Source organism: Knufia obscura, assembly GCF_036327395.1.
Source record: "Knufia obscura strain CCFEE 5817 isolate CBS 148926 chromosome Unknown scaffold_7, whole genome shotgun sequence".
In the NCBI taxonomy this organism is placed as follows: Eukaryota; Fungi; Ascomycota; class Eurotiomycetes; order Chaetothyriales; family Trichomeriaceae; genus Knufia; species Knufia obscura.
In genome coordinates, this window is record NW_027042693.1 from 1,307,134 (window position 1) to 1,334,769 (window position 27,636).

The window sequence follows — 27,636 nt, forward strand, 5'->3', positions numbered from 1 at the left end:
TACGGTAGTCACAAACGGGAGCCTCCAGCGACCAACCAAAATGAGCATCAGCGGTGAAGGCCGTCTCCGGCAATGGCTCTCTCACCTTTTGCCACAAAACCATTGGAAGGAGAGACTTACCTCTGGACAAGCCACCCCCAATGCAACACCGACACTTCGCACAACGGGCATCTCAGCAGCCGGGTCTGGAATATCAGCTGGCGAAGTAGTCAAGCCTCATCCTGCCCTTGCCAAGAATGGCTCCCAAATTACTTCCAGCAATCAGCCCTCGAGGACGCCGACCGACATCGAGCTCGAGACGATAGAATGGGGCGAAAGACTCAACGGTCCTGAGGATGCATCGCCGCCTACGCCCCGAGAGCTGGAGAACAACAGCGGTGCAGCCTCGCCAGTAGCACCGGGCGTGAGACACACTATATCCCCAGTGATCCCGAGCGCCAAACACCCTTACATGAACAGATGGAGGCTAGTAGCCTGCTGCATCGGCTTCTTCACACAAGGTCTCAATGACAGTGCTGTTGGAGCTCTGCTACCATACATGGAAAACCACTACCACGTTTCGTACGCAATCGTCTCACTTATCTTCGTGGCCAACGCTGTTGGCTTCATCGCAGCTGCTCCAGTCTGTCACACCTTGAACAATCGCTTCGGACGAGCGAAGGTGCTCTCCACATGCAGCTTCCTTAACATCGTTGCATATGCTGCCATCATTGCACAACCTCCATATGCTGTAGTGGTCATCGCCTTTTTTGTGCTAGGTAAGTCTACCACACCCATAGCAGCCTCCCTGACTGACGATGAAACCAGGCTTCGGCTTCGCCACAATTCTGGCCCTCGACAACGTCTTCATCGTCAACCTCCGCCGCGGCACCGAGCTCCTGGGCTACCTCCACGGCGTCTACGGCATAGGCGGCATCGTCGCTCCCTTCACCGCGACGGCAATGATCTCCTCTGGCATTCGCTGGCCTTACTTCTACATCATCACACTTGTCCTTTCGGTACTCTGCTCGGTCGCCTTCTTCTTCAGCTTCCGCGGCTACGAGACTGAAGACAGCACAACCCAACTCTTGACCACTCTCGAACGGACCGCCTCCCATGCCACAACAACTGACGAAAAGAGAAGCATCCTCAGGAAAGCCCTTAAGAACCGCACTACCCTGCTCGGTGCGTTGTTGATCTTCGCCTACCAAGGCGCTGAAGTCTCAATAAGCGGCTGGGTCATCTCTTTCCTCATCGACTACCGCAACGGCGACCCCACCCGCGTCGGATACGTGACCTCCGGCTTCTGGGGTGGTATCACATTGGGGCGCTTCATCCTCGTCCGGCCAGCCAACAAACTCGGGCCCCGCGTCAGCCTTATCGTCCTCATTGCACTGACAGCCGGGTTCCAATTCATGGTGTGGTTTCTGCCCAATGTCATCGGAAATGCTGTCGCCGTCGCACTCATTGGGTTCCTGCTCGGCCCCATATATCCGTGTGGGACAGGCGTGTTCTCGAAGCTGCTACCTAATCATTTGCAGATCACGAGTTTGGGATTCATCAGTAGTATGGGGAGTAGCGGGGGTGCGATTGCGCCTTTCTTTACGGGGTTGCTGGCGCAGAAGGTCGGGACTGTTGTGCTTAATCCGATTTGTATTGCGCTTTGTGTTGTTATGGAGATTGCCTGGATTGGGCTGCCGAGGGTTGTGAAGAGGACGGAGTGATGATATGAAGTGATTGAGATGGAGTGAGATATAGTATGCAGAGGAACTATATGGACTTGGTACATAGGACTATCTATGAACCATACATGTCATCTTCCCGGTCCTAGCTTGGATCATACACTGCAGAAGTGCTATCGGGTACTCTCAGAGGTTTGAAGAGAGTGGCCGGAGATAGAATTACAGCCTGATACTGCTGCGCCTCCCTCATGACGCGGCATGAGTTCATGGTGATCAGCTCAGATGTCATGTACCACGCTGTACTCTCGTGCGCTTTGTACGATCAATTATGGGTAGCGAAGGCAGGAGCAAAGACGTTGCTCAACGTGTGGAAGCAGTGTCGCGCTCATGCAGCTGGTCGACCGGACGTTCGCTCAAAGCGGTAGAATATTACAAGGTATGGCTCGAAATGCACCGAGATGCTCCAATGTCCTACAGTTATTGACCTAGTCACGGCTTCCAGCAGCTGCAGCTGCTTGACTGAATCGTTTATGTGTTTCTGAGCTTAATGTTCCGTGAGCCAAAATTGGCCGAGGCCAGCGACTTCGCCAGCGAGCACGGCGAACAAGTAGAGCCAACTGTGCTCAAAGTAGCAACGAGTTACAACATCTCCGATTGGTTGGCACGCTCGGTTGCTGGGTCGGACTTCAGGGGAAACAGGATACTCAGTCATCGACATTCCATCAGCACCGTTCCTTCCAATTCATCAATGGCTTCCCGAACGGTTACATTATACGATTTGACCGTTGTGATCTCATCATCAGCTCCTGCATGGCTACAAACCAGAAGTCGAACTAGGTCAAGACCGAAAAGCTGGTGTCACTAACGGTCCTCCCTGAATCCAGTTTGCTCCAGCAAACAACCATGGTTACTCGAAGCAGCCTTGCTCGATGCCTGGTCGGTTATTTGTAATCTATCTCAACGATCTCTGAAGCAAGATATCCCCTAGCTTTCACATAGATATTGCCTATTGCCATGGTGGCCCATACAAGCCAGATCCAACTTCTTAACGAGATGCTTCAGCAATTGTCGTGCTCGGCACCAACTTGCCGAACAGCACGAGTAAGTCCAGGCAGCGTCCGTTGCCACTTGGGCGGAGATGGCAGCGTGTCTGAAGCAGGTTCTGTACCATCCAAAGGACTGTGCAGCTTATGGCAAACAACTCCAACCTCGGGCCTCGTTTGAGTCAAGGCGAAACTGCTAGACATCTGCATCATTTGGAAGCTACGTTGGGGATTGGCATCAAAGCATCGAGGGTTTCAAATCGAGCACGTGGTGTCTTGGGAGTGTTCAAAATGTTGCAAAGAGGAAGCTGCCAACAGGTGAGGCTCTGTCATACGAGTTGAGTATCGCACTGCAGGAGTGCTATCTGTGTTTGAAGTTATGCAAATGGTTGACTTGCGGCGAAGCATGCCTTACCTGGTGTGTGTGAGAACAGCGTGTCTCAGAGGATAAACGCTGCACACGAGTTTTAGGGACTCAATATATCTGGGCCGTTGGCAATGGTCCAGATGTGTTGGTTCTCGATAAAGTTCACATTGACTTGACTGAGAGGAAATTGCACCTTTAGCCTCGACACAGCAAGTGCAACACCTCCTGTGGTCTTGGCGCCTTATTTAATTGAAGTCCTTCAGTTGTGACCTTCGATATTCGTTCACTCTGACCACACCAGCCATTTCTTCCATCTTCGACAATCACGACAACTTCTCGACTTCAATAGAAACTCGTCCCATATCCCCACAATACAATCAAGATTGTGTCCAGATCACTGGGTAAGTATATCACTGACCCACTTGATTTCCAGCCTTGACCCATGCCAGTCAACTTGCGCAGACACACTAAGCTATCAGCACCTTCGCACCTTCTGACTTGTGGCTCTACAAGGTCTACCAGAATGAATGTAAGCAGTCTCCCGTCAATAGTACTGGAAATATCGACCTGTTCTTCGATTGATCAATACTGACAATGATAGCGCTTCTCAAGAAACTATACCGAGTCGGAGGAGTTGACTCCTCGAAGCTCACCTGCAGCATCTGACGAGTCGCTTCGAGATCATGAGATCTATCAGCACCCAAGAGTGGTCTCTCCAGACCGTGCGCAAATCGATGGCTATCGTCAGATGCGAGTGGCCATGGTTCAGACCGCCGCGGGTTTGAAGCCACCTTCTGGAGGATTCCGAGGCAACTATGCCACTCTTTTCGCCTTGGCCAAGCATGGTCACACAACCATGCAATTCTGTTGGGCCTACAAAAAGGATATCAACAGCGCAGTTGCGGAGCTCAAAGCTGAGAAGAAATTTCAAGACTCGGAGTGGACGTGGGGCAGCACATACATGCTTGATACCAACTCTGAGCAGGTAAAGGTGACATGGTGGAAGTTCAAGAACGTGCACGATGTCCTTTGCGTTGCTCTTGATGCTGAAGTCATGATTCCCACCTACCCAAACAACATCCAGCAAGAGGATGCTGCTACCTGGATCGAGGTGAGTTCCTTGCCTGCTGTAAGAATCCTTGACTAACTGATCGAGACTGGAGAGCGATCTGCCCGTGCGCAGCTATACGCCGATTGGATCGCAGACCACCTCACGAAGTTCGAAACAACCCACGTCATCTTCAATGATGCCTTCGCCAACGTTGTGACAGCCGAGATGCCGGCACTCCGAGAAAAAGCAGCACGAATCGAAGTCATTCACACCCTCGAGCAATTACCAGCTGGTCCATACGCAGGCGGCATCTCAGGAGGCGCTAAGACTCAGGCCGAGCTACCTTTGTTCAAAGAGCTGGATGGCCTCGTTGCTGTCTCAAAGGCAGTCCAGAAATACGCTAAAGATCATTGCGGCCTAGACTCCGAGATGATCCCAAATCATGCGTGGTCCTACAAAGACAAAGACACAGGTGATTGGCCGAGATATCGACACAACTTTGCAAAGCAGACTGTTGCCATGGTTAATCCTGCTTTTGTCAAAGGATACGAGATTTTCCTGGGAATGGCGAGAGAAAACAAGCAGCGAGTTGTCGAGAATAACTGGGATGAGCTACTCAACCGACCTGTGTACAACTTCGTCGCATACATTTCGTGGGGTACGGACCCCGACATGATCAAAGACCTGCAAGCTGCAGGAGTGAAGTAAGGCTTCTTGTGAACTTGAGATATTATCTGCTCACATTTACATAGGACACTTGACCCCGTTACCGATATGGAGCCAGCCTTCGACAATATCAGCGTGTTGATCGTACCATCGCTCTGGCAGGAAGCATGGGGCCTTGTTGCTACCGAAGCTCAACTTCGAGGCATCCCTGTAATCGCTTCTGACGTCGGTGGCCTAGCAGAATCCAAGCGATATGTTGGTCCGCTTCTCCAAGTCAACAAGGTCTGTGGCACGAAGCGAAATACAAATGGTAACTACATCATCCCACAACAAGATATTGGCCCCTGGATGCGAGAACTCGACCTCCTTCTCACAGATAAAGATCGATACGAGGCTTCATCTCACATGTCGTACTACACTACTCGACAGTGGATTCGCCAATTCGATGTCCGAGGCATGGAGAAGTACCTGCTCAGCTTGGCGAAGTAAGACAAAGGTCGGTCAGAATTCTGGTGGTTACACGGCTCGTTACGTAATCATTGTTCAACGATACATGCGAGCACAAACTTGCTCAAAGAGATACCCCATGGTCAGCAAGATGAACGGCTTGTGCGCACGGTACTACTTGAAGATATACACAATTTCCAGTATGATGAGCGACATGCAGGCTGGCTACCATTGCTCTTTCAGTTCTCGGCGCTAGACATTTTTCACGATACAATTAGAGTTATGCAGGTAGCCGACTCGAATGCTAGAATTCAATATGAGAGATCAATGTTCGAAGTGTAGTGCCATGACTGATATTGGCGTCTTCTGGAAGGCCCCACACGTCTAACAGATATCGCGGAGCATGCCTTTGATCGAGGTAGCGACTAGTTGCTGGAAGGAGAAGAAGCCAACTTAGAGACACAGCCGGATGGCCTGACCTCGTGCCTTGTAGCCACCACGAGTCGTCGTTTGCAACTCGAGTGGTGTTCTCCGCCCTGTTGCTCAACAATGCTGCTTCTCACCAGGGTCGCTCGATAGCGATACTGCATAGCGGGACCTCGAAAACCTAGCTATATACTGAGCTTGTGTGTGTCTCGAGACCTTGCTCAGGTACTCAAGTAGATATAGGTCAGCTAAGACCAACTATCGATATGAAGAGCAGCTCGCACGACTCCCTTTGTCGGCGGCAACGGATATCCTAACACGGCTGGCCGGTGGATGAGGTGTCTCGGCTCAAATCTCGAGGCTTCGACCCCGTAGCAGCAATATGATTGGAAAGGTATGAATTGCTTGAAGGACTGACCCAGTATCGGGGCAGTCTTGTGTCTATATGCTAGATAATAGAGGTGGCTGGAATTGTACTTTTGTCACCCCGGGGGCACGCCGGTGTCGAAAGTGTATGGGGTTTCGAGGCTCAGCGACGCTGCTTCTCACAGTGAATACTTGAACAGTGGGCTCCTGTCTCCCATCTTCTCAAGCTGTCCCTCTGTATACTTCTCCCTCCACTCAGCCTCGGTATGCCTTGCATTTCTCTTATTGATGGTCCAAAAGGAGAACTCTAACGTCAGCGCCGCAACAATGCCGGCGGCTGCGAAGGACAACGAGCTGCCAAAGCCAGTCGGATACTTTGGTTTCTCGCTCTCAAGAAAGATGAAACTACCGGGAATACCCCCGCAGTTTCCTAGGCAGATCATGAATGCGATTCCCGCTGCTCTCTTCGACGGGCCAGCAAGGTTATTGATTGTCCAGGCGTTGCAGCCGGGCAGGATAGGGTAGATACCCACGCAGGCCACGAAGACTGCGAAGTAGCAGAGACCGATGTTATCTGCGATGTATTCTGCCTTCACGAATAGAATGGTGTACGCCACGATTAGCAGCGTCTGGGCGCCGACGATAAATGGCATACGCCAGACGTATCGATCGGCTAATAAGGCGGAGACGAGCGCGGAGATGGCGCCGCAAGCGTACGGCGGAGCTGTCAGAAGCTGAGCTCTCGAGCTGGTAAAGCCCATGTTGCGAATGATTTGCGGCATAGTGAACTTGAGGCCGTAGTTCGGCACGGCATTTGACATGAAGACAAGGGCTTGCAGGTACAAGAAGGGGTCTGTCACGACCTGCCAGAGCACGCTCCACTGGAACTTCTTTTTCGGGCCTTGTACGTCTTCGGTCTGGCGTTTGCCTCGGTAGAGTAGGTGATTCAGCTCGAGGAAGCGGATCTCGTCGGGTTTGAGCCATTTGGTGGACCTTGCAGGTGAATCTGGCAGTGCAATGAAGCAGAAGGCCCCGAGGGCGACGGATGCAATACCTTCGAGTATGAAGATCCATCTCCATCCTTCATAGCCTGCGGTGCCGTCCATCTTGGCAATTCCGAAAGCAAGCAGACCTGAGAAGGCTCCTGAGAGGGCGCTGGAGCAGTAGAACATGGCCATTCTTGTTTGTGTCTTGGCTGGAGGGTACCATTGTCCAACCAGGAAGATCGCACCTGTCTACATTAGTACAGTATGAATATTTTGCCATGGCCCACATACCAGGGAAGAAACCAGCTTCGAAGAGACCCTGTGCACACACGTTAGTAAACCTGTAATCGCAAGATCTGTGTTGGGGGGGACGCCAGATGTATAGGAAGCACATCGTGCAATACGTCTCGGACATCAAAGCTTCAGGTGAGGCATATTGCTCGTTAGACTGTGACGGAGTGATCAGGGAAACTGACCAGAAGGAACCTTGTGGCACACAGCCCCCCAAATGATTGCACCACACCGGTGAAGGTCATCACAATCCCCCACGCCAACACTAGGCCACCGATGTACCATGAAGGCCGAAACCTGGTTAGAAGCATGTTGGAGGGCACCTCGCCGAGGATATATGGCACAAAGAATATTGCTACCGCCACATTGTAGTCGGTCTTTTCCATATTGAGAGAGGCTTCGAGGCCCTCGATCTTAGCGTTGCCGATATTGGCTCTGTCCTAGTAGTTATTAGCTCGAATACCACACCAGCATGGCCAGCGTGAAGTGGGGTTGAAAGAAGCTCGACCGAAGAGACTCACGATGTGGGCTATGAGATACAGCAGCGCGAGCATCGGTACTAATCTGACATCGACCTATTTTCTGTCAATGCTTGCGCTTCAGGTGATGCAGGCCATACTCGACTGACCTTGTGGAAGATGCGACTTTCCTCCTTTTTTGAGACACCGTCAAGGAACGCAGCATCCTCGTAGGTGAGCCCTTTCGACACAAGTTCCTCAACGTGTGTCGCTCTAGTCTCTTTCTTTTCAATGGATACAACATCGTAGTCTTGAATCACCTTTTCTGCCATGGTTGGATCGATCAAAGCTAAAGCAAGGGGGAGCTCTTCGTAGTGGCACGAGCTTGAAGAACTGGCTTGCTTCTCGTTGCATGTTTGTGAAGGACATTCTGGCAATATATGCAGAAACTATCGCCCTCAGCGCCGTACCGCAACCGGTTGCCGGTCTGCTCAGGGGTGTCCCAGCATGCATATCCAGGCCTACCGTGTCGCCTTCTCCCTCCCCGCATTTTATATGTCCGAGGTCCGGGGGAAAACGGTCGCCAAGCAAGCAAGCTGTTCTTGACCAGCTTCCGCAGCCAATCGAAAGTGGGTGTAGACTTGGCAGCATCATGTTAAGTCGAAGCAGACCAATTGCAGGTTTGTCAGAGTCACAATTTCATGATTCAGCCCGAAGGCAACTTTGGCACATTGGAAGACCTTGATATGTTGGAGAAGACCATTCCCCTACCGGACCAACAACGTTGCCATTCCGTATCGTGATATTCAAGTTATCTGCGGATGCTTGGCACGAGTTCTTAGCAGGCCAGCAGAAGCTACGAAAGCGTAGTACCCGTTCTTCGATCGAGGCACGCAACCCTTTTCAACTTAAGAAAAGTATATGACTGGTGTGGGAAGACACGGCATAAGCTAGCCTTTAAACTGATGTCAATGTTTCCTTGATTGTCAGATTCGACAGCAACCAAAATCCATCTATGGCTGAGGACTGACAGGAAAAGCTCGAAGTTCCTCTGCCAAGCATCCGCAGATAACTTGAATATCGCGAGAAGCACAAATTTGGGCGGCATAAGCGTACTGGAGCGGCGAGAATGTGTGTCCAATACGAGGACATCAAGTTGACGAAAGATGAGAGACTACTCTCGAACGTGAGACGGCAGGGCGGCCGGGTGGGTATGAGGCAAAAGGTTTATGCGGCGCAGAGTGCAGCTTTCTGCGAACAAGCGCGTCCCTTCAAGTGAACTACCGATTGCCACAATAATGTCAAGAGGATTGATGTGTACCGGTTTCGACCGACGGCGTTCACCCCAGATAAGGATGGATCCGTCGGGGATGGTTACGATGCGAAAAACGCGTAAAGCGAGGCCGCCAAACAACACCCGGCTGTGAAAGGTCTTCACGCTACCCTATGTCATCGCCGAGCCTACATCAACCCAATTTGCTTTTTACGAACGCTAAAGCATTTTCTCCGTACTCTGAGCCATATCCTTGGTGTGTGGCAGCATTATTACCGTTGCAGCAATATGGGTCGGACGCGTCGCAGTATGAACGAATACGCGATTGATATGCTGGACAGGTGAATCCGTTCGGCCGCGGGTCAAACTATACATCGACTGGTTAGACTCAATTTCACCATCATCTTATAGAGAAGACTTACGCCACCTGCAGTGCAGCTGCCATAGTGATATGGCTGACCTGGTGCATTTCTTGGATTACCGGCCCATATCACAGCCTTGATGGCATTGTTGGCGCTTGATGAGATGAGAGAATTGGTGTTGGTGATGCCCTGGTTGGGATCACCACCACCGCAAAGCGCATTGTCCTCGATTTGTGACCCCTGGATTATTATCAGCCATAGCGAACACTATGCTCGAAGGCCTCAAGCTTACCTGCGAGTACCCAACGACCACAAGCTTCGTGTTGGGACATTGTGTGTTGAAGGTATTGATCTGGTTGGCCACGTTCTGCGTACCTTGCTGAACAGACGAGCCGTATGAATCGCCACCTGCTGCAGGGTAGTTGACTACCTCAGCGGTTGACCCAGGGTAGGCGTTCAGAATAAGATCGACGAAGGTACCGGCTGAGCCATAACCTGATGGCACCGTAGTCTCGCGGGCGCCGAAAATGTGAACATTGGGGCCACGCCGCACGTTCCTCGATTGGCTTGGCTAGAGCACCGGCAGCCAAAGCAGCTATTGTTAGGCCCGTTGAAAGATGCATTGTGGAATTCCTGGGCGAACACTCTAGGATGAAGGTCAGTTCGTTCGCTTGAATCAAGATGCCTTCGGCTATGACTGCTAACCTGGAGATTTCTTGGAGCTCGTGTATGCGATCTGTGCGGTTTCCTCACGACGCTGGGAGTGCTCCAGCGTTATATGGGAACAGCAAAAGGCATAACCCACACACGGGAATAGCAGGGCTCACAGCCAACAGCTGTAATGGCTAAATCTATTGCAGCTGCCATCCGGCCGACAGCGAGTGTTGTCCAGGATCCTCTGGAAGGGTGCTGGATCGAACAATCGTGCCGTGGCGAAGGACTGCCTGGACCAAGTCCTAGCCCTTCAAAACCATGAGACGCTCACTACCGATGCAAGGTTGACCTCGACGTGGCACGCACGAACCTTACAGGCGACGTCTCGAAACAGAACCAGGCCGGATTACAAGCATATCGCCTCAAGCATAACGAACCCAGTATCCTTCAAACCGTGCTCGCTGCAATCAACCACCCGACCCTCCATATCACACGACCCTGCTACCTCCTCAGATGACTTCGCAATTTCAGTACCAGGACCGGAATGACTTCATAATTGTACCTCGAGCGCAGGATATCAGCCACCGGCGCTATAGATTGTTGTCGGCAATTTAGCCTAAACAAACTACGTTTCAGCATGGGCACTTATTGGTACTCCGCATCTCGGTAGACCTGGCGCGTCACGGACCATGATCCTTGAATCTGCAGATCTTCATGATCGACACGATACATCGAAAGCCCCTGATCTCTTGCCAAGATCTTTTTGAAATTCCAGGCCTCTGAGCTTGATGAGGACGAACCATGTGCATCGGCGTGCCACAAGGCTTATGCACGGTGCAGTCCTTGTGATCAAGCAATTCAAGCATCATGAGATACCGGCTAATATGCAGTTGTACGACTGGTTGCACCGTGAGTTCGAACTTGACAACAACCCAGCAGAGTAGGACAGACCGGGATGAACATGCGGCGGCAAAATTGCGCTCAGGCGTATCGACCTGGTCCAAGGGAACATAAAAAGCTGCAGAGCACGTACCGTGGAAATGTATATGAAGGCAGTGTGAGGTAGCGGACTTTGCGCTCCTCAAACTGTTCACAAACATCACTGATACCTTGCAATCATGGTCTCCTTCTCATCATTGCTTCTTGGCTTGGCAGCCTTTGCTGGAGTACTCAGTGCTCCTGTTGCCGAACCACTCGACACCAGTATTTCGGCGGTCACCAATGTCTTCGAAGAACGCTCAACTCCTGCTGGCACCGGCACGAACAACGGGTACTACTACTCATTCTGGACCGATGGTGGTGGATCTGTTACCTACAACAATGGACCTGGCGGTTCTTATACCGTACAATGGTCAAATGTTGGTAACTTCGTTGCTGGGAAAGGGTGGAGGACAGGAAGTGCCAGGTAAGCTTCCTCACTTCCATTAAGCTTCAATTTCACCAGAAATACTGATCAATGCTCAGAACCATCAACTACTCAGGCTCGTTCAACCCAAGTGGAAATGGCTATCTCGCCGTCTATGGCTGGACCACGAACCCATTGATTGAATACTACATAGTGGAGTCCTTTGGTACGTGCTTTTCCTATGGTAGCTGTCTCGGATCGACCGTATACCGACCGGCAAAGCGCATATCCTCACTGCCTAGATCATCTGATTTGAGACTCTACCGACCACGCTCATGCCGATACAGACTGACTAATGTATCATAGGAACATATAACCCAAGTAGTGGAGCGACATATCGAGGACAAGTCCAGTCGGATGGCGGCACGTACAACATCTACACGGCAACTCGTGTCAACGCTCCCTCTATCCAAGGTACAGCTACATTCACACAGTTCTGGTCTGTTCGGACGTCAAAACGAGTAGGCGGTACTGTTACCACGGCGAACCACTTCAATGCCTGGGCAAAGTTGGGCATGAAGTTGGGAGCACATGACTATCAGATTGTTGCTACGGAAGGATATCAGAGCAGTGGTTCTTCGAGCATTACCGTTTCTTGAGGTGTCCAACACGAGGTGGAATACGTACACGGTTGCCTTTGGTGCAGCTAGGACCAATATTTGTGAAGGTTCTATGATATAGTCGTTTCGAGAAGTATCGTTCATACTATGATCTTGGCGCCCCGTTGCCATAGATGTTCTTGACGTACACGGTTCGGTTATGCCCTCGGAGCATACTATCTCAAGACTGTAAAGAAAGGAGTATATTGCCCCTTTCAGGCGTGAGGAATGCGCCAGTACGGTCATCAACGTCTGAACTCTTACTAGCTGCCCCGGTTGCAGGCTGCAGAGGTCATGTTGCTGTCCTTTATCTGCGCTGATTCTGAATGACATTCAAGTTCGGGGATTGTATCCTCCCTGATTCGAGATAAACTGCCACTGTATTCGGGGATTCCTGCTTCACGAAGAATCAGCACCTCACCTCAAGTGACACAAGTAACATGAGCACGAATATTCGAAGTAAGAATAACGCAGCCTGGTCAACATTGCTCGAACCTGCATGTCAAGCGTACGGGTCCTACAGTGTCTACAGTGCTATGAGGGCTAAATTGACCCTAAGTGGTTTCGATATTCTGGGCACGACTGGCGTGATACTCTACTATATTACAACTATCGTCAACGATGTGTTGAAATATGCAACGATTGCTCGACCTCTTGTCTATGCTACGCTGCCAGGCTACAGAAATCTCAGGGCGATTCGCATGATCTGTGACTGCTCGCAGACTTGTACATAGCTGCCCACAAAGTCGCAAGGCACTCTTCAAGCTTAGCGAACTCGACGAAGAGTCGGGTCAAATCCTTGTGGGATTCTTGTAAGTCCTTGTCCGCGTTCCGCAATGGAATGTTCCGCGGGTGATTGCCAGACCGAGCCTCAAGGCCTCTGCAAGCAAGAGAGGGCGGAGGCAATGCTTGTGCCTTGCCAATGAGCACACCAGCCATTGTTATGCCTTGACTTCGGTCATAGGCTCGGTACATTTCGTCTGCGAACTCTGTCAGTTGGATCAAGACCTGGTTGACGTACATGCCTAGCAGCTTGCACGTTTGTGTAGCCGCTTCGATTTGTTGCTGGGTTTTCCTTGTGACCTCTGCTGTTGGCTTATCCTTCGTTGGCGCCTTCTTCAGGTCCTTGACCAGGGTTGACGCCTTTTTCGGCTGCTGTTCTCTGTCGTTCTCCTCGCATTCCTCAGATTCTTCCTCAGAGTCCTCAGATTCCTCTTCAGATTCTTCAGATTCCTCTTCAGATTCTTCAGATTCCTCCTCAGATTCCTCAGACTCGAAATCTTGCAGATCCCACTCTGCAACGCTTCCCGGTTGGCCACCATATCGTTCGTCGAGCGTCGTAAAGTGTCCTGCGATTTCTGCTCTTAGCCGTGAGGAGAGCCTATAGCTGCCCGTCAGTTCACGAATTGCTGTCTCGACACCTACCTGATCGATCTCTTCGTTTGAAGTCAAGCGGCATTGGATGTTGGCAAATTCATTCACAAGCTCGGACAATGTGTCTACTGCTAGGAATGTGTCGCTTGCTTCGCACTTCTGAGGACCACCTCGGTACTGCTGCTTCTTCTGTTCAGACATACTGTGCTTGTCCTTATGCTCTGGTGCCCCGTTAGCAACTCCTTGTATAGTCGTCTGGTTTGATGAAGTTTTAGCTGGATTTATATCGTATATGTTCAATATTAGGTTTGTGGTTGCTGATACGATATTAATTTTGTGGGAGAATTTTAGGTTTTCGTACTGCTGTCAGACATCTGTGTCATATATACGTAGCGTGAGTAGCAGAGTATTGTTCATTCACCACAACAGGGCCTTTGTGGCGAACAATGAGCCGCTCGACAGAACGAGGCATCCTGGAGCTTACATCAAAAGAAAGTCGGTGCTGGCGCTACACGCGAAGAGGGCGATGTATCTTGGGAAACCTTGAACCAGCGAGCGTTTATTAGGCTGACGGCTTATGACATCTCGGGAAGGAGGCCATGGCATGTAGAGTAAATCGTGCAATAGAAGCTGAGATTGGTTCACGAACTCACGAGACGCCCACTCAACTTTGTTTTCATTGTTCAGGGATTATACACCAGTGCTTGTTATCCGAGCCTATTCCTGGCCACGCTGATCTCCGGGCGGAGCTGGACAAAGCTTCACAGCAGCTTCGATCGCCTGCGGCTGCCGGTGATGCAGGATAAGCTCACCTCACCAACTCAAAAGCATCCGGGCAAATCTCACCTCAATTTTCTTACTCTGAACATTTATTGATGCTCGAGATCGTGCAACAAGTCCAGGTCCGTAGTCGCGCCGTGCCGCCTAGACCGCCTTCAATACCCGATCTAAGACCTTGTATCTGAATACCCAACTCCGAGCTCTTTTGCCCCAAACATACATTGGTATCGTTGTCACAAAGCAGCCAACAGTAATGCCACCAATGACGAAGAAACAGTTCCGGACACCCTGCATTGCAATCCAGTCATTGACATAGAATGTCAGACCGAATGCGAACAGGTTCTTGATGAAGTTCATGATGGCGAAGGCTTCCGCCGATTGCTCTCGATGGCTGTCGCAGACGTATGTTACCACAGAAGATGTGCCTAGTTGGACACCAAGATTGATCAGGCCCATGCAGACGATGACAGGAATTGGCCACGGTTGCTGACGGTACAGACTCTCGCCCCATGCGAAAAATCCTGTAGCCGTGAAGATGAGGTAAGTCACCATGACTGGCAAGCGAAATTCGGGTTCTGCGTTTGATCAGCGCTTGCAGCAGTTGAGTCCAAGCAAAACTCACCGAATATGCCCCTGTTACGCTTTGACAGGAGCTTCACAACGCCATCAATGATCGGCCCAGCAGCGAGCGTACCAATTACGGAGGCCACAAATGACGACACATTGGTCGCCCCCACGGCACTCACGGAGAAGTTGTACGGCGGAGCTGCGAAGATCTGCGATAGAGTGATCGAGATCAATACAAGCCAAGATATGCACGTCGTGAAGAGTAGCGTTGCCCACAGCACAACCGGCGATGCAATGACCACGAAAGGCCTTAGCAATGTACGCCAGAAAGAGACGTGGTCGAAATAGCCCGACCAAGGCCGCAGTTCCTGCTTCCACGACAGCGGTGGTTCGGTGCTGCTTATCGACATGCCTCTTCCTTCAATCTGTTGCACTTCGGCTTTCTCAAAGCTCTTCTCTAGCTTATCGGTTGTGATTGTCTTGTCGCTTGTATCGATATTAAGCGCGCCTGTTCGATGGTATGCTGATTCTGGCATGAAGAAGATGACAAGCAATAACATCAAGACAAAGGCGCCGCCCATAGCGTGCATTGCGATGCGATATGAGCCATACTGGATGACAGAACCAGCAATCGGACCAGCCAAGTTGATGCCTCCCAGAACCCCAAGATTGAAGATGGCCGCTCGGAAGCCACGTTCATGCACGAACCAGATGTCAGCAATTGAAGCAGGAATCAGTGCTTCGAAGGGTGCCAAGAGACAAGTCAGCACATGCGACGATTTGTTTTCGGGGACTACTCACCATGCAGAAGCCTTGCACAGTCCTTGCACCGGCAAGTGAGCCAAAGCTCTTGACCTCAGCTGCCCAGAAACATGATACTGCAAGTCCGAGAGTTGTGGCCAGGTAAACCGGACGTTTACCTATCTTGACGGCCAAAGTGTTGCAAATCAGGCTGCCCGCCGCGATCGAGACGATGCAGGATCCGTTGCATCTCCACCATGTCAGCCCATGTCGAGAGCCTGGCGCGGGGATGCTTACCCAAGAGTGAAGCGCTGCAGGGGTACACCAAACTCGGAGGCTAGGGGCACAAACGCAGGTGTGAGCAGGGGCCCAACAGCTGCAATGGTCAGCTTTGGATACAAACATCAGGGCATCTGCCTACCGCCAACGCAACCACATCCATATGCGATGACCACAGTGAACATTTCCTTCTTCCATCTGGACCAGTTGTATGGATCATTCGGCGAATCGGATGGCTGTGGTACAAGAACAATCTGCCCTGTTGGATCATGTTTGAGCAGGTTCCGGTCGATACCTTGGTCGATCTCGAGATCTTCACGGCCAAGCTCGTTCAACGGTGCCGTGCCCGGCACATGCTCGAGCTTGTGATCGTCGAGTATGCCGAGAGGCATGTTGTCGGTACAGCTGAGTATAGGTGAAGATGCAGCAAAGGCATGAAAAAGTGCCTTGCTTCAGACTATGAAAGTTGTCAATGTGCTCAATTTGAGCTAGCACTGGATCTGCAGCACGAGGCGTGTGAGTCCACAGCAGCTCCCCGTGGAGAGCTGAAGTGCGGGGAAGGGCACGACCGGGGTCTCCCAAGCCTATCACAGCTGACGTACAGTACGGACCATGAGCCGATATTATGCCTACTGTAATCTAGAGCTGTCCAGCATCCTTACCCAAGCCGTACTCGGCACTTGATTTACGACCTTTCTCCCAATCTAGCTTCTGGAACTCGTGTCTGATACCTCACGGGCAAACTTGGTGGCCGCTCTTAGGCACCAGAAAGGACCACAAGGCCAACCATTTGTCCGGAAGGTGGCGAGACGAGCTTAGAACAAATTGAAACATTTGGGACGGTACACAAGGCTGCTGTTCGGTCCGATTTCCAGGCGTGGCGACCCCCTGGAAGTTGACCACACATGCTTCCCCATGTGGTCTCGCACAAAGCTGATTATCAAGACGTGAGTTAGCGCGTCGAGATCATGCATGTGGTTATCAGCCTATCTCCAATGCTACTACCAGGAACGCGTCGGCCGGTTCAAGCGTACCCTAGGTTCCAAAATACCTCCAAGTTGGCCGCACTATCTTCGTCAACCACATCCAGCGACGGCCGGATAGTGACCGAGGCACCATGAATCTCCGCTATGGCTCCTGTCAAAGCAGAATCATCGACGAATTGGTCGACGCCTCGCGTTAATGTGGGAAAGGGTGTTACGATCATGTCCTTGAAAAGAGCTCTGTCAGGTGCTATATTTGTTTCTGCTTGGATGTCAATATCGTCTCCCTAAGGCAAAGGTTGAACCTACCGAGGACTGCTGGCGCGAGGGCGTTGATTTGAATATTGGCTTCTGCATAAGGCCGTGCCAATGAACGGACGAGGCCAATCACGGCTGCCTTGGTCGCAGCATATACTGGTGCGATCGGGAATGGATAGAGACCCGCATTCGAAGCTGTGCAGATGATCAGCCCTCGACTTACATCAGGCGAAGAAGGTTTCTTGTTCATATAATGCGCTGCAAGCTTGACCGCTAGCGTAAGTCAGTCGCGACGTACATTCTCAGAACTCCTGTCAACGTACTGTTCAGCACGCCAAGGAAGTTGACGCTAATGGTGGCAAGGCGAGGTTGAGAGGGCTCTTCCTCGTCGAGGACTGTTACATCGCTGCGACCACGCTCCGAGATTCCAGCATTGGCCATCACAATGTCTATCCTGCCATAGTGACCAAAGATTTTCTTGAAAACGGCGGCTTGGTCTTGCCATGAGGACACGTCGCACTTCTCAAAGAGCAGCTCAGATTCGGGATACTGATTCGCAATTTCAGAGACGATGGACGGTCCCTGAATCTCATTCACATCCAGCACAGCGATATCGTGTCCCTGACATGCAAAGTGCCTGGTCATGGCAAGTCCGATACCGCTCGCTCCCCCCGTGACAATGACAATCTTCTTGCTTGGCGCGGACATTTTATTTTGGCGAGAGTTCTTTGAGGCACTGCAACTAGCTTTGATGAAATGTAATATGTGAACCAGTTGGGACTCAGGTTATCGGACGATCTTCTGAGGCTATTCTTCCGCCGGTTCTTCTGAGCTTGCACATCCGGGCATCAGCCGGCCGCCGGACTTCCCCGCATACATTATTATGGGCACCTTTCTTGGAGAGCGAGACCCGCCGAGCGCCGCCGAGCCCGCGAAACGGCAGTTACGCAACGACAGATAATGTTACTCGCAATCAATACATTTCAGTGTTCTTCCTTGGCAGTTGGGACCATTGCAGACATTGTTGTTTTGCATGCTTCGATCTGTTTTACTCAGCACCCGGTACCGGACACCGCTTGGAAGCTGTAATGGCCGAGGTCGCCTACACGGAGAGTTCGCAGCAGTGTCTGCGTGGAAAGGTAGTTGTTCTGACAGGTTGGTCGACCATGATTTGACATTCCTGTCATTGGGCAGCTGACGGGATACTACCAGGCGGAGCACAAGGTATTGGCGCTGCTACAGTCAAGCTGTGCCAACAAGCTGGCGCAAATGTCATCTTCGGTGATTGGGCTGCTGAAAAGGGGCGGAGTCTCGAGAAGGACTTAATGGCTGCACAGTCAGCTGAAGCTGGCAGTGTCCATTTCCTGCCTCTTGATGTTCGCGAATATTCTTCCCAGCTTGCGATGTTTGATCTAGCACACAAAAATTATGGTCGTGTCGATGTTGCGGTGTCGTGTGCCGCGGTGGGTGAACCAGGCGGATGGTTCGAGCCGGAAGACCTTAACCTCGAGACAGTTCGGAAAGTGAGCTTGTTGGCAACGGAGGCCACTTGATAGTACTGACCGTCTCAGGAACCTGCCCCAACCAAGAATGCCATCGACATCAACCTCACCAGCGTCATCTCCTTCTGCCGCATTGCACTAGCATTTATGATATGTAGTCCCACTACGTCGTCGCCCAACAACGCATCGAATGCGGGAGATTCTAATAAACCTGATAGCTTCTCCAAGTCCATCGTCCTGGTCTCTTCCATAGCTGGTATCACAGAAGCACCAGGTCTTTTCGCATATTCATCGGCAAAGCACGGCGTAATCGGTTTGATGCGAGCCCTGAGACCATGGGCACCCGTCAGGTACAACGTCCGGGCGAATGCCATTTGTCCCTGGGCCACGGATACCCAGATCCTAGCTGGCGTACGGAAGAGGTGGGTTGAAGAGAACATGCCACTGAACCAGCCAGAGGACGTCGCGAAGATGATACTGCAGAGTGCCGCGGACAGTAAAATTCATGGTAGAGCCATTTATGTGGCTGGCGGCAAGGGATTCGATACCGAACAAGGTTATGATAGGACGCTGCCTCAGTGGATGGGTGAAGAGAATGCGAAGATATGGCTGAAGGGGCAGGAAATACTTGGATTGGTGAGCTGATTGCTCATGTCGAAGATTGTTGGCTAACTTGAGCACCAGGGAGATGACTGGACGTGAGGCGAAAGTCCTGGGGCATACCAGTATCTTGTGAAAAGCGATTACCAGAGGAAATTAATCGATGTGTTGGGGTCAATTTGCGGATTCGAGACTTCTATGAGACTCTAACCTTATATCTGAGAAGTACGCCAGTCCCTGTTACCTGTGCGTATATGCGGCCACGTTGATAGTCTGGGTGGAGGTAGGAGCGGACGAACAAGAAGGGACACACATCGCGATGCGCAACTAGTCGACACCTCCTGGACCTTCCCAATGGACTTCAACCCTCGTGAATCCAGGATCACAGCGTACTCTACGACTTTGTGTTCCCTGAATTTCGTCGTTTGAAGCATGTGCAATCATCATGAATTTTGGAAGGCTGAGAACGTCACAATTTACTGCTAGACCTGAGGTAGAGTCGTTTTGGCGAGCTAAAAACGCACTCGCGTGCAGTCTTCCTTGACCTACGTTCTTCTCCTGCTTTGGTAATATGGGCTGCGTGCCGCGGAGTGGATGTTGCGGCATGGTTGGATCTGCTATGGTAGATTCCTTCATCAGAGGCACGCTGTGAAGGTAATAAGTATGTCGTCCATGGCAGTTTGTTCAAGCATCTGAATATCTAAGCGGTGGTTCTTCGTCTAGTCACTTGCTTAGTTGCGGCCTGTACGAACTCACCCACAGCAGTATGTGGTTACGGATAAGGCTGTTGCACTGGTCACGCAGAGTAGAGTCGCTGCTATCGCAGCTGTGTGAGGACGAATGGTCGTAAATATGAAATGCCAACTCCTTTGATATAGCTACAAGCTAGGGTTTAGAGGACTGGCCAGGTGCTGCAATCATCACACTCCATATCAGATCGCCTACGATGAGACTGATCTCCTCAATTGCATAAAAACCTTGTGTCTTCGTCTCGTGCATGATAACTTCGTTTCTTGATTTCGTCCCATCCGAGCTGGTCGACAATTCACATGTTATCCAACTTCTCCTGAGCGGCCTGCTTTCCCTCCTCGTTGACACTGGGGTTGTTGATCGCTCTGCAGGACGATATCAGTTAGTTGTCTGTTGAGAACCCTTCTTGATGGCCACACGCCGTCGGTGTGAATGACTTACGCTTTCAATCCTCCAGCAACCCGGCTTGGATCCTTTCCTCCCTCGTCGTCTGGCATACCGGCGCCATCAAGCTGGTCTAGCATCTTCTGAGCATTCTGCTTTGCCTCTTCGGACACATTTGGGTTGGAGAGGGTGCTGTGAGCGATGTCAGCTAGCGAACAACAATGTGGAGGTGGAGGCTCACGCCTTGTAGCCTCGGATCTGGTTGGATTGTTCTTCTGGGCTGTTTGAGGCAGGCATTTTGGTGAGGTTATGCTTTGTGGGTTGGAGTTTGCTTCTTGGCCTGTTACTCTGCTTGTGGATTGGAGGAATTCTGGATGGTTTGGACAGTGGAGATGAAGTTGTGAGTAGTACGAACGTCTCGATCTGGCACGAGTTAGTAATGTCAAAGTACCTTGACCGCTGGCAGGTGTCTTACGTCATTCACAAGTCATAGTTGCGTCATTCGTCGCTGCCTCCAGCGTAACTGCTGCCTGCTTGTAGTAGATGATGGAAGTCTGATATCAGGGGGTCCGGATATCATTTCCGGTGCAGATCCTAACCCCTTTCCACAAGACGAAGTGTGCTTGCAAGGCAGCTACCCTTCAGGTTGCACGAGAGATGGACAACAAAGCATGCAGGCGCCGACCTTGGTTACGGTCGTTCTTGGCTTGGGCTTTGACGGTGCATTCGGGTAAATTGCAGGAGAATGACGTTGTGGAATAGGTGACTATCGTCGACACGAATAAAATGAACAGGTAGTGGCACGCCAGTCGAGGTATCAACGCGACCGCCGCCGACCCCTCAGGGCCACCCCAATATCTCAAACACCAGCATAAGTGGAAGATCTCGGGACAACCTCGACGTCTGGACATGATGGAGCCACGACGAAAGTGCCTAAACTTGGTTCATGTTGTACGCCATTCATCAACATGAGACACGTCTGGCCGATATGGTATCCTGACTGTGTGGACCTCCAAGAACGTCACGAGCAAGGGGCCTTGTTGCTGAAGAAGGTGTGCGCCCACGGCAGGTGCTCGCGAAGGGCAAACATCGCCGAAAACGGGGTGTCAGGGGTATGATGTCGACCCAATGCCACGAGCACAATTCCCGAACTGAACAGAGGCCGACCTCAATACACTATGCTCGGGACTTTCAAGCTACAATCTCCCCGGTATCATAAGTCGTTATAACGACGACCTTCTCAATGAGCTTCCCACCCACCCCAGGTACACGTGCGACCCCAATGGGTGTCTGCGCGCCAAGAGTACCACCCTTGATGCCCTGCTCACCCATCAATACAACACTCTTGCCTCCCTCATACTCCCTGACCTCCCTTTCCAATGCCCTCTTCGCCGCCCGGTACGCATCCTTCTTCGTCCAAAAGCTCCCCTCAAGCTCCATTTCTTCGACGTGCGCAGCGTCAAGCCTGTTCTTGTTGATCTTTCCATTGCTGCCAACACGCATCGTGCTGGATGTGACGTTCCACACTGGGCGAGGCAGACAAGCCTTAAGCTCTGCGTCTTTCACACGCAGCATTTCTATCTCGATGCTCTGACTGGGATCCTCATCAAGTGGCCCGACGACACGATAGAACCTATTAGTAAGGGCTCCCATCTCGGTCAGCTCTTCGAAGGCCGCCATTGCTGCGCTGCTTTCTTGCATGTTCACCGTCAAGTTAGGAAACATCGAGTGAAAGTCGTGAAAAGGTCCGGAGATGCTGATATCGTGCAGATGTGGTCGCGATGTCCGTAAGTAGTAAATCTCATCTGGTTCAGGATCATCCGGGCCCCCAAAGCGTAGACGACAGACTGCTCGGGAGGACGCCGGTACTGGTGCTTTGCAGTTGCGCTTATGAGTTGGCCACGCTGCCTCTTGGCAATCTGTAGAGCAGTAGCAGGCCGTCTTGCATCGTGAACACCGCTTGAGCGGCGTTACCAATTCTGCTTGAGGCTTGCCGCATTGCGAGCACGACATAATGTGTAGAGTAGAGAATGATCATCAACGAAGCTCAAGGAGATTCGAGTAGCCCGGTGGGCATGCCCCCAGAATCATAAAGAGAAGAATGCTGCTTGGGAAATCGTCAGGCGGTGTGGAACCGGTCTGGATGACCCCGGACTTGCGCGCTATGCCCTAAACGATAATGAAGCGGTACCAGTTAGAGCGAATGTAAACTGTTTGTTACGCATGATGAGATATGCGTAGTTTGATGTGCTTGCTGTTGCTCGGTAGTAATGATTAGGCCAGAATCGAGGCAACTCATAAATACGCCTCAAAGCAAACCGCCGTCAGCCTTGTAACGCCCCATCTCCGCCCGGATATGAGCGACGCCGGAGGTACGCACAAGTACCGCAACAAGGACTGGGGTGCTCCTGAGACACGAGATCTAAGAACTTGATAGGCGTGCCCGTTGGCCGCAGGTTCCTGAATCGACCTTCATATACCGCTTAGTGCTACTCTGGTAGTCTGTCGTCTCGGGTACTCGCGCACCTCCGGGATAGATATAAGCGGCCAGCTTGACGTTTCGCATGGTACCCGCAAACAAGCCATTCAGCAGAAGTATGCCAGAAGTAGCTGTGAAGACACAATGAAACACACGACCAAGGAGATCGTGGCACGCGGCGTATGTAATCGATAACGACTACTTCAAGACTGACCCACAATCTCAATAGCCTGCCCGGCATGGGGTACAGGTCTCATGGGCAGACTCGAGCTAGCCTTTCTCTTCTCCGCTGTCGTCCGCGCTGTTGATGCTTCGTTCCCACTTCCATTCGTAGAATCAGCCAGCTCGCCACTCTTCCTTCTGTTCCTCGGTTCAGGCAGCTTAAGCTGCATTCCGCCGGGCTCGAGATCATTATCCGTAATAGCACTGCTATTGTTGACTTGCACCAGATGTTGGGCTTCGTCGGTCAGCATACGTTCATCAACCTTCAACCCAAAGTCCATGAGGAAACAGAAGCCGATTTCTAGCCTTGCCAGTTCAGCCTCCGTTATACCTCCCACTTTCGCGAACCGACCATGAGGCCAGCTGAGATCTTCGAGAGCTTTCATGGCTATTCTCAGACCTGCGAGGACAAGTCTGTGTACGTTTCGCGGCGTGACAGGGCATATCTTCTCTCTTATAGCCAGATGTGAGATGTAGTGCGATGTGGCAAGGTAGGCAGCTGTTGACATCGGACAGTACTTATGCATCCGGGTCAGGTAGTCTTCGAGAGATATAGGTGGTGGACGCTTGGAGTAGAACTTGCGGCCGAGGGCAGCGTATTGAACTGCCGCTGACTGTGAGGTCGAGCCGTGGACGATAGGCTCCTGCATGTGGGCTTCAGGAGAGCCGATGGGGGTACGGGTGAAGGGAACGCCGTCAATATTCTCGTTTTCATTTCGAGGGCAGAAGCCGGGAACCGAGAGTGACGCATTTGGCCTCACTGGTGTCGTAGTGGCTTCTTGTATAGCAGGGCTTGTAAAGGCCGGCGTCGGAGGGACATCACCTAGAGAACGGTCAGTGGACGGGGCCTCGAGTCTCAACGACTGGAGGCGTACTCACCTGTCATGTCAACAAGAAGTTGAGTGCCGCGGCACAGCAACTTCAATGCCGCGACTGGATCAAGCGTGAAGATGTCGACGGTCTCTGGGGTCAAATTATCTAGGCCTTCTAACCGAGGAGACTTGCTAGACGGGACTATGCCTGCATCCGTCGACGGCTCTGGCGGCGGAGGTGGCTTCCCAGACTCATTGTTATGGTCTTTCTCTTGCGGTTGTTCTTCTGGGTGTGGACTTCCCATCGCTGCGTCTCATTCAAGTGTCTTCAATTAGATGCGATCGTGGCCAGACGCGTTTTGATCGGCAGATTGCAGCTTTACCACCACATGTGTTCGTCCACATTGTCTCCCAGAATCACAGCTTTCCACGGCTGCTCTTGCTACTGCTGCATGCCTCGGGCGGAAGGCGGGGTCGTATTTCGAAGCAGCTACTGGGGGTGAATGCGCGTAATGGTAATGGCCAGGGTTCAGCTGGATTGAAGCGGGCGTACTCGATTGTGATCAGGTTTGATGGGGTTTGCTGGATATCAGTCGCAAGTGCTCTTGAAAGACGAACTCTAGTATAAAGAGAACTGCGGATAGACTGCCTACCTAGATAGCCAGATTAGCATGTATAAGTGGGATGATTGTGTACCCGAGCAGCAAGGTAGTAAGTGTCTTGTAGGTCATGCAGGCGACAAAGAGCATCGAATCTCGATGTTCTGGAGCTCTAGACTGGTCCTTTGTCTCCACGCTTCATGATGCAAAATGGTGAACCTTCGGCTTCCTGCATGCATACAACGCGCCATGCGTGGCTCTTGCCATTACAGTAGCGATGTTACAGCGTCTCTGATGACACAGCAAGTCAGGTGCGATGAGAAATATTGGGTAGTGCCACGGTTCGTGGAAGGCATCAGATTATAGAGTAGTTGCGGCTCGTGGCTGCCAAACATCGTGTCAGAGGCAAGAGCGGCCAACCCCGGGTATGGAATCCTGCTTCGCCGTGCCACAAGATCAGATCTCTGGGCATTATTGCCACCCCCAGATAATCCTTCGCGCTGGTGCGGTGCAGAGCCGGATAGGACTATTGTAAGGATCGTTCTGGCCTTACACGTGAGTACCCCCCCAAGCTGGAGAATAGATACTACTTCTTTACCTCATAACAACTACTTTGAAATACGCCTCATACTTTCGGATTCGTTTCTACTACTGTGTGTCTATGACTACGGGCCTGATCGGCACGCAGTAATGGCGAAGCATGTTCAAACAAATGTTGTTTCAGACTCGCCTGAATTGAGCAATGGTTAATTGGGTATTTAAAAACAGCCACGCGGCCCTTCCCCTTCCTACCACTCCAGATGCAACGCCTTCGAAAGCCAAAATAACACCAAAGAACTCCGGGGCTGTACCCATCTATGCGCCGGCCCTTTCGAGTCCAGCCCTCCGTTTTGGTTGCCGTGAGGTTCCTTGTATCCTGGTGTGTTTTATGTTTGTGACGTCTTTGTTTGTTGCCAAACGTGCTTAGTTGAACGTATGTGTATGTATCCGGCACCCTTCATTTGTAGCGGTCATCTCCTCGGCGACGCTCACGTCTGCTGCTGGAATACTGGACCCCAGTAGCACGGCGTCTGTCCTCTTCACCTCGAGCTTGTGCCAGGTCGTAGTCTCGTTGTGCCTCGAGGATAGGATCGATGAATGGGTTGCCTGAGGTGGCGAGGATGCCTGGTGATTCAGTGGTGGTGGTTACTGCTTGAGTGGTGTAGGGTGAGGAGTAAGGTGATGTAGTCACTAGGGTACTTCTCCTGGCAGGTCGCGTGTCTTGTTCGATCAGAGGCTTCTGAGCAGGGCGGCGAGAGATCGGACTAGGACTGGCTTCAATCTCATCCCACTGTTTCCGTGCGAATGCTGCTTCACGAGTGACACGCTCTTCCTCACGACGTGCGCGCTCCAACCTTCGCTCTTCTCGTCGCTCCTTGAGCTCCTCTTCAATCTCCTGCTCACGAAGTTTTCGCTCGGCTACCATGCGCTTGCGGTCTGCTTCTGCAGCACGACCTTCGAGAATTTGCGCTTGGAGTCTAAGCTTGCGAAGCTCTTCCTCTAGCGCATCAATTTGGTAAGAGGTGGAGAGGTGCTTGGCTTCTTGATCCTTGGCGGCAACATAGTTGTATTGAGCCTTCTCGGTCGTCTCAGTAAGAGCTTCCTGGAGAGCCTTGGTAGTCTCCTTTGCTGCCTTGTACTTGGTCTTGTACGGGTCTGCTGGTTTGGTGGGAGTGTAGGTTTCGTTGATAGGCGAGTTGGGGCTCTTGGAGACGTAGCGCACGAGCTTACCATCTTTGGTGATGTACGTGCCCTTGCGGGCCTTGCCATCAATGGTCTCGTACACTGTCGTATCTGCTTTGGGCTTGGCGCTCTTGGGGCTGGGACTGTACTGGTCTGGTGACCTTTCTTCGAAGGAATACGGTGAAGCAGATCCGTAGCCGGTGTCGTAGGACCGGCTAGGCTTATGTGACGAGACGTGAACCTTTGGCTTCTCTTTGGTAGCCTTCTTGTCCTTCTTCGCCCTCTCCTCTTCATCCTTAGTGGGCAGTGGCTTTGGCAGAGGGATGAACTTGCGACCTTGAGCCGGAGAGTCTGTTGGAGACATGCTGAAAAGATTGTCTAGTGGTGATGGTGATAATAGTCGAGGTGGTGGTGAAGAAGTTCTTCTTCGTCTACGGTAACGTATTGGTGATGGGGATCTTTCAATACGTTCCCTGTGCCGGAATGTTGTTGTCCTGAAGATGATGCTCCGTCGTCTCTCTGGTTCTCGTTCCTCAATGAGTGGTGTTTCGCGCCAGATATCGTGAATGCTGTACCGTCTTCGTCTCTCTGACATGCGGCAACAATGGCCAGTAATCGATGATGACGGTCAGGTCGTCGTGCCTATCAGCTAGCCTTATATGCGTCTGGCTACTCTGGGTGTTGTAGTAATCAGAAACGGAATCAGCTTTCGTCCGTGTGGTCTTTGGAATGAAGGTTGTGGTGATTGGAACTGTGGTTCTGATGCTTCCTATATGTGCCAATGAGCATTGCAGGCGGCATGCATTCTTAATGCAGGTCAGTTCGTGCGGACTATGACGAAGAAGGTCTTCCTGGTACTAGTCAGACAAAAGGGCTTGCCACTCGTCACCTTCCTGGGTAATGGGGACGTGTTGGGTGCTGGAGCCGAATCGAGTGAGCTGCTACGCTGAATGAGGTTAATTGCTGGGAAAGGATGTGCGTGACCAATACCCTCGAGGCGGAGAAGGAGAACGGGACGGATGACAAGAGTAAAAACTTCAGCCTGGGGGCCAGGTGTCCGGTCTCAACTTTGGTCAACAGGCAGATGTGTGTTCTATGCGGACTGTGACCGGGTATGCATGATGTAACAAGGCAACGGGGATTTTGGTGTCTTCGAACGGCAATCTGAGAAATGGATCACGCAAGGCATAGAGAGACTGGCGAATGATCTGTACGCCTCGCGCACATTAGTTCGGCAGCCAAGTTCGCCGCCAGGTAACTTTCGATTCGTTCTCTTCCAAGCTTGAACTGATCCTGGGAAATGAAGGGTACGAAACGGCCCCAATTGCACATTTTTGCTGTGAAAGAGCCTCTTGTATCGAGCATCAGTGAGGTCAGTAAAGTCAATGCCGAAGCTAAGAGTTGGGAAATCTTCGTCAACAGAGCCTGTGCGATGGTGGAGGGGACGGAACACTGCTTGAGATCATGCCATCAGCGTAAAGAGAGACGGAAAAGCTGTGATAGCAGAGCTCGAGAGACAGATCCGGGGC

General features: G+C 51.6%; 13 protein-coding genes across 13 annotated transcripts; 4 read left to right on the forward strand and 9 right to left on the reverse strand.

Annotated features, from left to right (window-relative positions):
* Positions 1-40: 40 nt before the first annotated feature.
* Positions 41-1,703, forward strand: PMZ80_006672 (uncharacterized protein; the record flags this gene model as incomplete). Its single annotated transcript, XM_064875084.1, has 2 exons — positions 41-758; positions 808-1,703. The coding sequence occupies 2 exons, from the start codon at positions 41-43 to the stop codon at positions 1,701-1,703; spliced, it is 1,614 nt and encodes a 537-aa protein (XP_064729484.1).
* Positions 1,704-3,594: 1,891 nt separating this feature from the next.
* Positions 3,595-5,277, forward strand: PMZ80_006673 (uncharacterized protein; the record flags this gene model as incomplete). The annotated part of the gene is made up of 4 exons (XM_064875085.1): positions 3,595-3,600; positions 3,673-4,182; positions 4,228-4,826; positions 4,875-5,277. The coding sequence occupies 4 exons, from the start codon at positions 3,595-3,597 to the stop codon at positions 5,275-5,277; spliced, it is 1,518 nt and encodes a 505-aa protein (XP_064729485.1).
* Positions 5,278-6,206: 929 nt separating this feature from the next.
* Positions 6,207-8,094, reverse strand: PMZ80_006674 (uncharacterized protein; the record flags this gene model as incomplete). The annotated part of the gene is made up of 5 exons (XM_064875086.1): positions 6,207-7,258; positions 7,305-7,332; positions 7,490-7,744; positions 7,826-7,879; positions 7,933-8,094. 5 exons carry the CDS (start codon positions 8,092-8,094, stop codon positions 6,207-6,209), a joined length of 1,551 nt encoding a protein of 516 aa, XP_064729486.1.
* A 1,134-nt stretch (positions 8,095-9,228) lies between these two features.
* On the reverse strand, positions 9,229-10,020 carry AXE2 (carbohydrate esterase; the record flags this gene model as incomplete). The annotated part of the gene is made up of 4 exons (XM_064875087.1): positions 9,229-9,402; positions 9,458-9,637; positions 9,690-9,892; positions 9,951-10,020. 4 exons carry the CDS (start codon positions 10,018-10,020, stop codon positions 9,229-9,231), a joined length of 627 nt encoding a protein of 208 aa, XP_064729487.1.
* A 1,149-nt stretch (positions 10,021-11,169) lies between these two features.
* PMZ80_006676 (uncharacterized protein) lies at positions 11,170-12,055 on the forward strand (the record flags this gene model as incomplete). The annotated part of the gene is made up of 3 exons (XM_064875088.1): positions 11,170-11,456; positions 11,516-11,622; positions 11,763-12,055. The coding sequence occupies 3 exons, from the start codon at positions 11,170-11,172 to the stop codon at positions 12,053-12,055; spliced, it is 687 nt and encodes a 228-aa protein (XP_064729488.1).
* A 687-nt stretch (positions 12,056-12,742) lies between these two features.
* PMZ80_006677 (uncharacterized protein) lies at positions 12,743-13,630 on the reverse strand (the record flags this gene model as incomplete). Its single annotated transcript, XM_064875089.1, has 1 exon — positions 12,743-13,630. The coding sequence occupies one exon, from the start codon at positions 13,628-13,630 to the stop codon at positions 12,743-12,745; it is 888 nt and encodes a 295-aa protein (XP_064729489.1).
* A 723-nt stretch (positions 13,631-14,353) lies between these two features.
* On the reverse strand, positions 14,354-16,188 carry PMZ80_006678 (uncharacterized protein; the record flags this gene model as incomplete). Its single annotated transcript, XM_064875090.1, has 5 exons — positions 14,354-14,784; positions 14,832-15,515; positions 15,574-15,767; positions 15,815-15,893; positions 15,939-16,188. The coding sequence occupies 5 exons, from the start codon at positions 16,186-16,188 to the stop codon at positions 14,354-14,356; spliced, it is 1,638 nt and encodes a 545-aa protein (XP_064729490.1).
* A 632-nt stretch (positions 16,189-16,820) lies between these two features.
* Positions 16,821-17,745, reverse strand: PMZ80_006679 (uncharacterized protein; the record flags this gene model as incomplete). The annotated part of the gene is made up of 3 exons (XM_064875091.1): positions 16,821-17,041; positions 17,089-17,310; positions 17,361-17,745. The coding sequence occupies 3 exons, from the start codon at positions 17,743-17,745 to the stop codon at positions 16,821-16,823; spliced, it is 828 nt and encodes a 275-aa protein (XP_064729491.1).
* Positions 17,746-18,125: 380 nt separating this feature from the next.
* Positions 18,126-19,241, forward strand: PMZ80_006680 (uncharacterized protein; the record flags this gene model as incomplete). The annotated part of the gene is made up of 4 exons (XM_064875092.1): positions 18,126-18,192; positions 18,250-18,560; positions 18,609-19,175; positions 19,224-19,241. 4 exons carry the CDS (start codon positions 18,126-18,128, stop codon positions 19,239-19,241), a joined length of 963 nt encoding a protein of 320 aa, XP_064729492.1.
* A 943-nt stretch (positions 19,242-20,184) lies between these two features.
* PMZ80_006681 (uncharacterized protein) lies at positions 20,185-20,570 on the reverse strand (the record flags this gene model as incomplete). The annotated part of the gene is made up of 3 exons (XM_064875093.1): positions 20,185-20,254; positions 20,331-20,465; positions 20,515-20,570. 3 exons carry the CDS (start codon positions 20,568-20,570, stop codon positions 20,185-20,187), a joined length of 261 nt encoding a protein of 86 aa, XP_064729493.1.
* Positions 20,571-21,464: 894 nt separating this feature from the next.
* On the reverse strand, positions 21,465-22,286 carry SMYD3 (SET and MYND domain-containing protein 3; the record flags this gene model as incomplete). The annotated part of the gene is made up of 1 exon (XM_064875094.1): positions 21,465-22,286. One exon carries the CDS (start codon positions 22,284-22,286, stop codon positions 21,465-21,467), a length of 822 nt encoding a protein of 273 aa, XP_064729494.1.
* A 669-nt stretch (positions 22,287-22,955) lies between these two features.
* On the reverse strand, positions 22,956-24,091 carry PMZ80_006683 (uncharacterized protein; the record flags this gene model as incomplete). Its single annotated transcript, XM_064875095.1, has 2 exons — positions 22,956-23,797; positions 23,854-24,091. The coding sequence occupies 2 exons, from the start codon at positions 24,089-24,091 to the stop codon at positions 22,956-22,958; spliced, it is 1,080 nt and encodes a 359-aa protein (XP_064729495.1).
* A 1,291-nt stretch (positions 24,092-25,382) lies between these two features.
* Positions 25,383-26,471, reverse strand: PMZ80_006684 (uncharacterized protein; the record flags this gene model as incomplete). Its single annotated transcript, XM_064875096.1, has 1 exon — positions 25,383-26,471. The coding sequence occupies one exon, from the start codon at positions 26,469-26,471 to the stop codon at positions 25,383-25,385; it is 1,089 nt and encodes a 362-aa protein (XP_064729496.1).
* Positions 26,472-27,636: the final 1,165 nt, after the last annotated feature.